The sequence below is a fragment of the Scleropages formosus genome, chromosome 6, assembly GCF_900964775.1.
Source record: "Scleropages formosus chromosome 6, fSclFor1.1, whole genome shotgun sequence".
Taxonomy (NCBI): domain Eukaryota; kingdom Metazoa; phylum Chordata; class Actinopteri; order Osteoglossiformes; family Osteoglossidae; genus Scleropages; species Scleropages formosus.
In genome coordinates this window covers 28287952-28298425 of record NC_041811.1, presented here as the reverse complement: position 1 = coordinate 28298425, position 10474 = coordinate 28287952, and the positions used below count along the sequence as shown (strand labels likewise).

At 44.8% G+C, this 10474-nt stretch overlaps 1 protein-coding gene across 1 annotated transcript; it reads right to left on the bottom strand.

Moving 5' to 3' along the window:
* Window positions 1-3566: 3566 nt before the first annotated feature.
* Window positions 3567-6448, bottom strand: gdnfa (glial cell derived neurotrophic factor a). The gene is made up of 2 exons (XM_018751681.1): window positions 6208-6448; window positions 3567-4102 (listed from the first exon to the last, which is right to left on the bottom strand). Exons 1-2 carry the CDS (start codon window positions 6434-6436, stop codon window positions 3588-3590), a joined length of 744 nt encoding a protein of 247 aa, XP_018607197.1. The 5' UTR covers window positions 6437-6448; the 3' UTR covers window positions 3567-3587.
* Between the last annotated feature and the right edge of the window lie 4026 nt (window positions 6449-10474).

Genomic DNA, 10474 nt, shown 5'->3' with positions numbered 1-10474 from the left:
CCTGATGCACAAGACAATCATTCAGCTACTAGCATGGCACAGAATTGTCATTTGTGCTGCATTTGCACCAAAGTTTAGAACTGGAATTTATTACTGTTCCTATTGCATAAAATGTTTTAATTTTAAATGCTTGGCAATAGTGGTGACAGTCTTACCAACCAAAACTGGTGTGAGGATCTTGTGTAGCAGTAAATAATCATGCTTATAGTCTTCAGTCCCTGATATGACTTCTCAGACCACACTACAGGGTTGGACCTGTGGCTGATGTTGGCTGCCTTCTCATCCATGGAGTGTGGCTGTGACCTTTGGGATGCCTTCTGTGAGCTCTCTGGCAACCTGCAATCTGGAACGGTTCCTGCCCTGCAGTCTGCCAAGCAAAGAAAAGCCCTAAAGGCCTAGAAAAAACCCACAACCCGTAATACGAGGTAATGCAACCCTGCTTATCCACCCTAAACCTAATCCAGAGGATCCTATTCTGAGTGATGATGTCAGCAGTCAGCACAGGGTCCGTTACCAGTGTGGAATGCTGGTCTAGGTGATGTCATAGCACTTCCATGCCTACTGCTGTCATTCTCTGGCTTGAGCAAGGGGCACAGGCCATGCTGAGGGTCTGAGGCCACAACATGGCCCTATATGTCAACAGGGGACCGTTCCCCTCCCAACTCGGCAAAGGCTAGCCCAGCAGCTGGAGACTGGCCAGTGATAGGAAGCATTTGGTAGAAGGCAGAGGTCAGTATTCAGACCCTGGTGTTCCATGGGAGGGCTTAATATCCTGTCGTCTTACAGGATACGCAGATATATCTGCACTGTTAATGTCATTTTAAGGGCTAACACAGCTGATGTTTATCCACTGTAGGAGTTATTCCTCGTTTAAGAACAGTCCCACATTACAGAAGGTACTATATTAATGGAGCACAAAAAAAGTGTAATCCTGTAAAAATGGATCAATATGTGGTTGCACTGAAGATATGTTTAGCCATTATTTAAAAAAAAAAAAAAAACTTTTTGTAACAATGACATAACATAAGGGAAGGCAAGCACAATATAGAGCTCGCAAAATAGGTCACTTTCTCCAAAAGGATGTACAGGTTAGGCAAAAGATTAGATTTCGGTAAAAGACGTAGCTGATTGAAAATTGGATTTCTCTTCGTATGAGATGAGGTGGAGTTTTGGCAACCGCAAAGACACGAAGTTCATCCCACAGCTGAGCAGGCCTCGGACGGCAGCTGGCAGTGATGTCTCAATTGTTGTAACAGTGCTTCACTGGTGTATCCACGTCACTCTGTCCCTCACTGGAAGAACTTTTCCCGGGTCCCCAGATTTACTGCTAGCAGTGCCTTTTACAACCCATCAGTGTTTACAGGAGGGGCCTGGGACTGGGTTCAAGAATTCAAATCCAGGAAAGAGTAAAGTGGTGCGGAACTGTGCTCTGTAATCCAGCATGTCGCCCCACCCCCCCCCCCCTCCACAATGTACTATGGTTTGTGGAGTCTGGGGCCTTTCCACATGAGGAGGAATGCTCCCTGGAGCCCCACAGAATCATTCCAAACAGCCTTAAATGTCAGGTACAGTGAGCACAGCTCCTGTCATCCAGTACACCACTCTGTTAAATACCATGCATTTTTACAGAGCAGAGCCTGGAATAATGATAGAAACAAGTTTAATTTCATAAAAAGTTATAAAATGATTACAAAAATAAAGTCTACAGAACTTTGTTTCTTTTACACAAATGAGTTATTGAGGCTCCTCCTCAATGGTGTCTCACTGTGTACACGATCTTGGTGGAACACACCTTGCAGTCGGTTATAATTTATCATGCAATAATTCACACGCTTCACGTACATGACAACACAGACACCTGAGCAACACATCACACAGGTACCTGGGAATAGGAGTCATTTGGTGGGGCGTCGACACCCAGAATTTTGTCACGCTATTCTCATTTGAAAAAATTTTATGACATTATCAGTATCAAAAACAAGACACAACTGAACAAAAATATCCCAATTTTTTCTGGTCTGGTTTTTTTTGTGTATGTCTGCATATGTGACAGGCAGGACTGTGCTATTTACCCTGTTCCCTTGACCAGTCAGTGAGTGTTACAGAAACCTCGTGTGCTCGTTTCTGTGCATCAAGGTGCCGGTGGTCCTATGTTATTGATTGGACAGCACGCTCAGTGGCCATGCATGCAGTTAGGAGGTTACGTGTTTAGAAGATAATGCTGGGGGCAGGAGCAGTGACATGTTCTGTGTGTTTGACACACGTCTGTGTGTATAACCTGCTCAGGCTGACCCTGGAATGTGAAAGGTCACAGAGACAGAAACCACTAAGTCTTGCCATTGCAACCTAAGGACAGAGAGCTGGGGGGCCGCAAGGCACAGGGGGATAGTATGTCCCACACCTGTCCTGGGAGTGTGCTGTCCTACAGGGCACTGGTGTGTTATTGATGTAGTGCTGGGAAGAGCTCTGTGTCGTTTGTCTACTTTGCCGCAGGCTGTGAGTTGACGCTGCTGTCAAAGACCAAACCATGGGGCAGATTATGAACAAACTTCCAGACTGTATCTAGAAGGGTCCATCACCATCATGGGATCCACTGGATGTTGCAGGAGACCAACAGCCCAATGCTAAACAAACATATTCCATCCCACTAATTAAAGAAGTGGCATTACTGGAGTGATCAGGGTATTTTTTACATAAACAGTTTAAAAAGATAATATTCTGTCCAGCATTTTTCTGCTCCAACCCTGTCTGTTCCCCTCCCCCTAATGCAAATGGTCCAGCTCTTGTATTTAATGTCATGCATTGAACTGACACTCAGACTTGTGCGGCTGTGTGTCGTCTGAATCATCATTGTGCTCTAGGCATTTTTGTACAAATCTTCTCAAAAAAAACGATACACCAAATTTAACTGCATGTTGTTTGTATGAGGCTAGATAATCAACCTGGTTTCCACCTTTTCCACGTTAACACCATTTAGGTTAAAAAGCTCAAATAAATAAAACAAGAACATTTTCATATTTATAAAATGGACTATAATAAATAACAATAAGTTAATTATATCATAAATACATTTTTCATCTTTTTTTAAAAATGTAGGAATTTGAGTAGATGCATCTCGGTCAGATTTCTGGGCTGTTTTGAATCTGATTTTGAATGTAAACAGATAAATTTAGAGCAGCGTGCCTAGGTTGAGTCAGGTCGTGCATTAGTTGGCTCTACAACCCAGGAAGCGCCCATACCACAGCACCCGCTGACTGCTGAACCTGATGAATGTGTGCAGTCCCATAATTCCTTGTGTAATTCAATAGCACCATCTTCAGAGCAGGGGTGTGTGTATGAGTAGCAGTATGTGTTATTCCTTTCCTGTTTCACATGCTTTGTTTACACATTCTAATGACAGAGGAGTACCAGGCAGAAGAAAACTGTTTCTGACAAAGAAATCCAGTAGGGAGGCCCAGGGCAATGACGTCGGTTGTAGCCCAGGATTACACATGCCTGATTCCATTTTCCTAAACAGACTCGCAAGAATCTTCAATGCACTTCTGTCTCATCTCTATCTTCTGCTGCTTTTGCTTCTGAAAAGGACCTCACACACAACCACACTTCCTGGCAGAATGCTTTTTCAGAGTGTGGTACACAAGGTTATCATCCAAAAAGGAGAGGTCATCGTCAAAAGCGATGGGGCGGCAACAGGTCCGAGCTGGCTTGTCCTGGTCCAGCTTCTTGTTGTGGGTCAGGTTATTTAGGATCTTGTCATAGTTAGTCTCTGAATCAATGCAGGGACCGCTGCAATACCTGAAAATCAGCTCCTCCTTGGTCCAGTAGCCCAGTCCCAAATCTGTCACGTTTAGGTGCACTTGCTTCAAGACACAGCCATGGCTCTGATTTCTCCTTGGTTTTACCCCTCGACTCCTCCCCCTCCTCTTCTCCCCTCGGCCTCTGCCCTTCCTGTCCCTGCTGGCAGCATCCCTCTGTCTGCCACGCTCTGTCCTTGCCCGGGAGCTGACATCCTGCTGCAAAGCCCTGCGCATTCTGCTGATGGTGGTTTGGATTAAACTCATAACGTCCTCCTGCTGCCCAGGGTATGAGGGGCTGGTTGTGTCTGTAAGAGACAGAGTCTTGCATTAGTCATCAGCCTGCATCCCAAAATGGATTCTTGTCTTCAAAACCCTTACAGTTCTTTAAGAACTTTATTTCAGCGAAATACCACTTACACTTGAACGTGTATTATAGGGTGTTCAAAGTCTTAAAAAGGATCACATATATGATAAAGCTGTTATGTCTATGTTATTGTGCATTATATTTTGCATTGGTGGTCCATTGCTGGAGTTTGTCATGTTTTGGGTACGTTTATTGTTGCTACCGCTTTTCCCGACACGCATTCTTCTCATGTAGATGTGCGGATAGACAGTAGCCTGAGTTTTATGCACCTACTCATGCGATGAACATTGGTGTATATGGTGGAAAGAAACTAAGTTTACTTAAGAATTACACGTCAATAGTGTGTGAGTGACAGAGTGTGTTCCACTGATGTATGGATGAGTGACCCAGTGTAAGTAGTGTATCTAGGGGTGTAAGTCACTGCGGTGAATACGGTGTGTGGGCTGATAACACTACATAGAGTTCTTTGGAAGTCGCTTTGTCTGCTAAATGAATAAATGAAAATGTAATGTCTTGCTGGAATTTCAGCAAATCTAGCCACTAATTACCGTGTGCCCAGCATGTGTGAGTCAGAAGGCTAGTGGGTGGGACAAGGCCATGAAGCTTCTCTTTCACAAATGGTTCTTTTGACACTTGACTGTGCTGTGTCAGAGGTGGGCGAGACCTATTGTCTCCAGAGATAAGGAGTCAGAATTTGAGCCATCCCTTGGCCATCTGACATGGCAACATGATCCTTCAGATTCTGCACCTGACAAGGTCATCACACTGTATCAGGTGTGGCTGGGGAAGCAATGTGTGTGTATTACTGGATGCTGGATGCATTATTTTCTCTGAACCTACTAGCAGGCATGAGTCAAAGCAGCAACAAAACTCCATTGACACCTACCTGCATATACTCTGCTGTTCCACACTCATATTTCATATTCCATATTTCATGCACTTACAGACAAACTGAAAGCTGAAGTTTTGTGCAAGATGACTGAAACTGAACTTCTTTATGTGCTCAAAAAGGACATATTTAACTTACAAAAAAACAAAGCACTTCCTGCACACTTTTTTCAGGTCTTAGGCCACAGATCCTGCAATAATGTGTCATTTCCTAGATGTGAAAGGGGCAAGAATAGTTTGTCAAATGTTCCATTCCTTGTAAAGAACCTCGCAGGCAAGCAACTTGGCTGGAACAAGATCGCTCCAGGTTCTTCTAAACAAATGAAATTCCTGTCTTACGGCTGCTAAAATGAACATAAACATACAGAGGGCTCCATCTGAATTAGGTAGAGACCCTTTCAAGCATTGTGCGTCTTTTCTTCAGATCTCCATCTGTTTCCACTTCTGTGCAATACTTTGGCACAAAGGAAGACTGTAGATTTTTTTTCTTCCCCTCCTTGGCAACACAAGGTGTGTTCCACAGACAGGACAAAGGAGATGCATGGTCTGTAAGATGCTGAGACTGAGGTAAACAAACAAACCACAACACATCTCTGGTCATGCCTGCTGGTGTGTAACACAATCACTGCTGGATCTCATGACCTGCGGCAATCACACCGGATGCACAGACCCACCCGATACAGCATTCCTCTTCTATATCACAGTGGGAAAGGGTTGAACTGTGAGAGGTTTCTGGCAGTCTAACCCTAGAGGGAACAGAAGGTGGACCACGTTTTCCACTCCACAGAACCTTTCAGTAATTTGGCCTATAGGTTCATCTTTCAGTGAGAATTTCAATCTTACTGGAGCTGCACAATTGGACCCTAACAAGCATTTCTATATTTAGTATTTTCCAGTCATGCAGCCCTACTGCCCTGAACATCAACTGGACCTGTGTGTTTACAAAGCCATACGCAATTCTGATATCTATGGACATCTACAAGGTACACTTTCAGCTTCTGTGATAAGTGTGATGGAAATGGGTTTCAGCCACTACTACTGTTTTACACATTGGTTGTCTGCCTGTATTGCATGTCTGTGAAGTTATTAGTAGAGACTGAAGATGAGTAAAGACACTGAGACTAGATGTGTACAAGCTGTTACACCCCCTTCTCTTACACAGCTCCTTGATGGACAATTCCGGCAGGTCTTCTTGGTTTTGCCACTGGTTTTCCAGCCTATCTTCCTCACCCACAGCACTCTCCTCCACATGAAGCAGCGGACTGTCAAGGACTTGCTCCAGGAAGTGATGTCGCTTTGCTGGTGCTGCTGCTAGGCGAGGGAACAGGGGACTTGTGGAGACGGCACTCAGCGACACACACAGGGCCAACACATCCCATAACTTCATTTTAGACCCAATTCCTTTGCAGAAACCTGTAAACAACCAAATATGGATTTCATTGTATATCTGAGAAATTAAAACCTCAGAGCAAACAGATGCGTGCTGCAGTATAGCAATTTGGCATTCAGCAGAACAAAGAAGCTTGTAGTACACTGTCAAGATGTATGGGGATGGCTGATAGAATTAGTGGTTAGGGCTACTGCCTTTGCTGGTTCAGATCTCACTGACTGCTGTAGTATACCCCTGAGGAAAGTACTTACCCTAAATTATCTAGATGTATAAAGAAGTAAATAGTTGTATGTAGCTTAACATTGTAAGTTGCTTTGGAGAGAAGCATCATATAAATTAATAAATGTACTGTATGGTGCTAGTGGCAGCATCAGCAAACTGTGATAAAAAAAAAAAAACCTAACATTCAAAGGCAGTGACATAACAAAAAAGCTCACATAGACTATAATTTGAATGAGATAACATATTACTGATTATAAATGTTACATTTTGATCGAGTGACTTTAAAATTAGCACAGTATTGTTGTCTATATTATCTAGAAAGACTAATGTAACTAGTATTGTGTTCTGCATGTAGGCCAAGGTACATTATTCAGTATATAATGAAAGACAGTAGGTCATGGTGGTGCCATGCGGATCGGTCTCATCTCTAGGTTCCAGATTCAGTGCTGGATGAAAATGAGCAGACATCCCTTTTGAAACCCGTTTCACTGAATGTGAGACAAGACAAATACTGTCTCAAACATTAAAATGATACCTGTTACACTTTTACACCTCTGACCAAAGAAAATGCTTCTTTTTCCATTTTAGCAGTTTTGAGGAGTACTGCTGTTTGTACTTTTATTACACACACACACACACACACACACATTTTCTGAACCGCTCATCCCATACGGGGTTGCGGGGAACCGGAGCCTTCCCGGCAACACAGGGCGTAAGGCTGGAGGGGGAGGGGACACACCCAGGACGGAACGCCAGTCCGTCGCAAGGCACCCCAAGCGGGACTCGAACCCCAGACCCACCGGAGAGCAGGACCTGGTCCAATCCACCACGCCCCCCTCGTACTTTTATTAATGCAACTATATTTTGTTGCTTGCTGTAACAGCACATGAGCTGCTGTAAAGGAGTATTCCAGCTAATTCAGTACATGTTCCAGAATCTAGCTTTTTGGTCAGAGTTTCTAAAATTAATTTTAAAACATAACAAATTAGAGTAAGTTTGCATCACAGAAGAGCTGTACGTGTACTGTAATACCCTTCACACCTAACTTCAACTGTTATTGTTAAATATGTGTCTGAATAAATGAATGAAACTTTGACAAAAGTGTCTGACAAGTACCGATATTACAACAAAAAGATGAACAAAGATGAGCAGTGGCACAATGACACAGCGAGTAGCGCTGCTATCTCACAGCGCCTGGGTGGTGTTACAGGACATGGGTTTGATTCCCTGCTCAGCCTGTGTGAAGTTTGCATGTTCTCCCCGTATCTGCGTGGGTTTCCTCCGGGTGCTCTGGTTTCTTCCCACAGTCCAAAAACATGCTGTTCAGGTTCCCCCATAGTGTGTGAGTGACAGAGAGTGTGTGTTCCAGACCTGTATGGATGAATGACCCAGTGTAAGTAGTGTATCTAGCAGTGTAAGTCACTGCGGTGAATAAGGTGTGTGGGCTCATAACACTACATAGAGTTCATTGGAAGTTGCTTTGGAGAAAAGCGTCTGCTAAATAAATGAATGTAACATTTTCCTTTTTTGTATTAGGAACAGTAATTAACTGTCTTGCCGATTAAGCTTTAGTCCAGTAATTAGTTTACATGGCAGGGAAATTCATGAAGTCAGTGCCAAAAGTAGTCTCTGTAGAGCGCTCCTTACTGACAGCCCTGGCGTTGCTTGTCTCATGGATTTACCTTGATATTTTCCTGAGGTGTTTTAAATATTAAATTTATTTAGCTTTTCTCCAAGGAGACTTACAATGTTAATCAACCTACAGTCAGTATTTAGCCATTTACAGCTGGGTAATTTTTTTACCACAGCAATTGGGTATGTTGCCCAAAGGCAGCAGCTCTAACCACTACACTATAGCAGCTGTCCCACATAATCCACCTCCACATAAAACCATGAATTTACTAAAAATTGTGGGAACAGCGGACTGACTGCTGATGAAGCGATTTGAGGATCTTGAAGTTCTTAAAGTTCTTAAAGTTACATGGGTTCGTTATTAAGTTGGTTAAAAAGCTCGGGGTTAAGAATCTGTAAAACGCGGGTTAATTTCTTCTGGAGACCAGTGAGTTGAATTGTGATGATTTTTGCCAGTTACAGTGCAGTATTTACCCACTGGTCCAAATGTACATCTCGGGAACGTGGTTCTTCCGGACAAACGAGTTAAATACACGCGTATTTCAGCACAGTTTTTCTACACATCGTGTAGATAAAAGGAGTAAAACAGTCTGACGAAGCGAACGCGAGCGGATGGCGCGCGCGCCGACTACTCCGCCGCTGCACCTGAAGCGCGGGAATCGCGCGCCAAGTGGTTTCCCCTTAACTTAAGAAAGGACCTGTAAGTTAACCCACGCGTCGGAGGCGTAGTTGGAGGAGTCTCTAAGGTAGAATACAAAGTCAAAGTTAGACTGTGCTTTTGTTATTATGTTTTTTTTTTCTTCAGTTAAATCAAACTTCAAGTAAAAGTTTAAGCATCCACATCCAGTCAGAAGAGCAGAGAATATCGTGTGTGGACCGACATGCGGGTCAGTGAGAATTTTCAGCTCACCTTAAATTTGGTCCCATGCAGACCAACCGTTAGCGCTACAGAAGTCCAACAAATCCAGACAGACAGTGTGTGCATTGAATTCTCCAGAAAGCCACTGCAAAGGAGAGAGACTCTTCAGACGAGCATCTGATCTGTTAGCTAAAGCGAAAACCTTCTGCTTCGCCTTCGGTCCTCCTGATACTGACACGTGCGGACACGCGACGTGTAATGTCCCACAGCGCAGTCAATGCATGTCTAGCGCGGAGCTGAAGAAGCCCACGCCACGCGCCAATCCACAGGTGCGGTGGTGGAGCGGGGCTCGGCGCGCGCCCGGCAGCTCACTCACGCGAAACGCCGGATGCTGCTGAGATCCGCGCGGGACGTGTGTGAGCGAGATTCACCGTCGGAAACTGCGAGGAGACATAATGAGGCATCCAGTGAGTAACAGTTTAAAAAAAAGGTGAAAATTAGGAAAACACTTTTAGAGCTGCGTTTCTCGAAGGAACACGTGACGTGAAACAAAAACAATCCACCGGTTTCTCTCCAGCACCAGCCTGCAAAAACGAGCATCCGCACTCCAGGACTAAACTTCTTTCACTCACTGCTAGTAACTGGTTCCACACTAAGAGACCGATGTGAAACTCTTAATTCTGCGCCAAAGACAGGGTGTTTTGTAACTCCAGAGTCCCAGTGTCTCCGAGTAATATGCTCCACAGAGGTGTCCGCGGCTACTTGTTGGTCATCACTAGAGTCTAGAGACCAGTGGCGCGCGGCTGCCCCCCGCCCAACCTCTTGCCAGGAGATGCAGAGAGTGAGGTAGATTTATAGGTTCCAGAGCCCTGACGTCTCCGCGAGCCCGTCCTCCGGCAGCCCCTTATTTCTTTGCCTCTTCTTCCGTCCACAGCTGCACGGTAGCCGTGGGGGTGAGCGCGCGCGCGCGCCCGCACGGTCCGCGCGCCGTCGCCTCTCTCCTGTGGCGGGAGTGCCAGGCAGGACTCCAGGACGATGTCTCGAGGATCGAGTCACCACTGCACGGGGTGTCACGCCTCGCGGAAGATGTTTCACATAAGCTGGCTGTGTCGCGATGCATGTTTTCGGTATTTTAGGCCTCTCCAGGAGGTGTCCGCTTTCGTTTGAGAACATTTGACTCGAATTACAACTGTCACATAGTCACAAAATACAACCGCTGGCTCACCTTCGCACTCACACCTCAACGCAGACAAAGCAAACCTGGTTTCATGTTAAACGTATATAGAGCAAAAACAGATACGTTGTGATTAAAATAAAATTAG

What these genes read in the sequence shown, in the direction of transcription:
- gdnfa (XM_018751681.1), bottom strand. Translation starts at nt 6,436, where the DNA reads ATGAAGTTATGGGATGTGTTGGCCCTGTGTGTGTCGCTGAGTGCCGTC. An exon ending in ATTGTCCATCAAGGAGCTGT is followed by an intron (nt 4,103 to 6,207) that starts GTAAGAGAAGGG and finishes TGTCTCTTACAG; the next exon opens with ACACAACCAGCCCCTCATAC.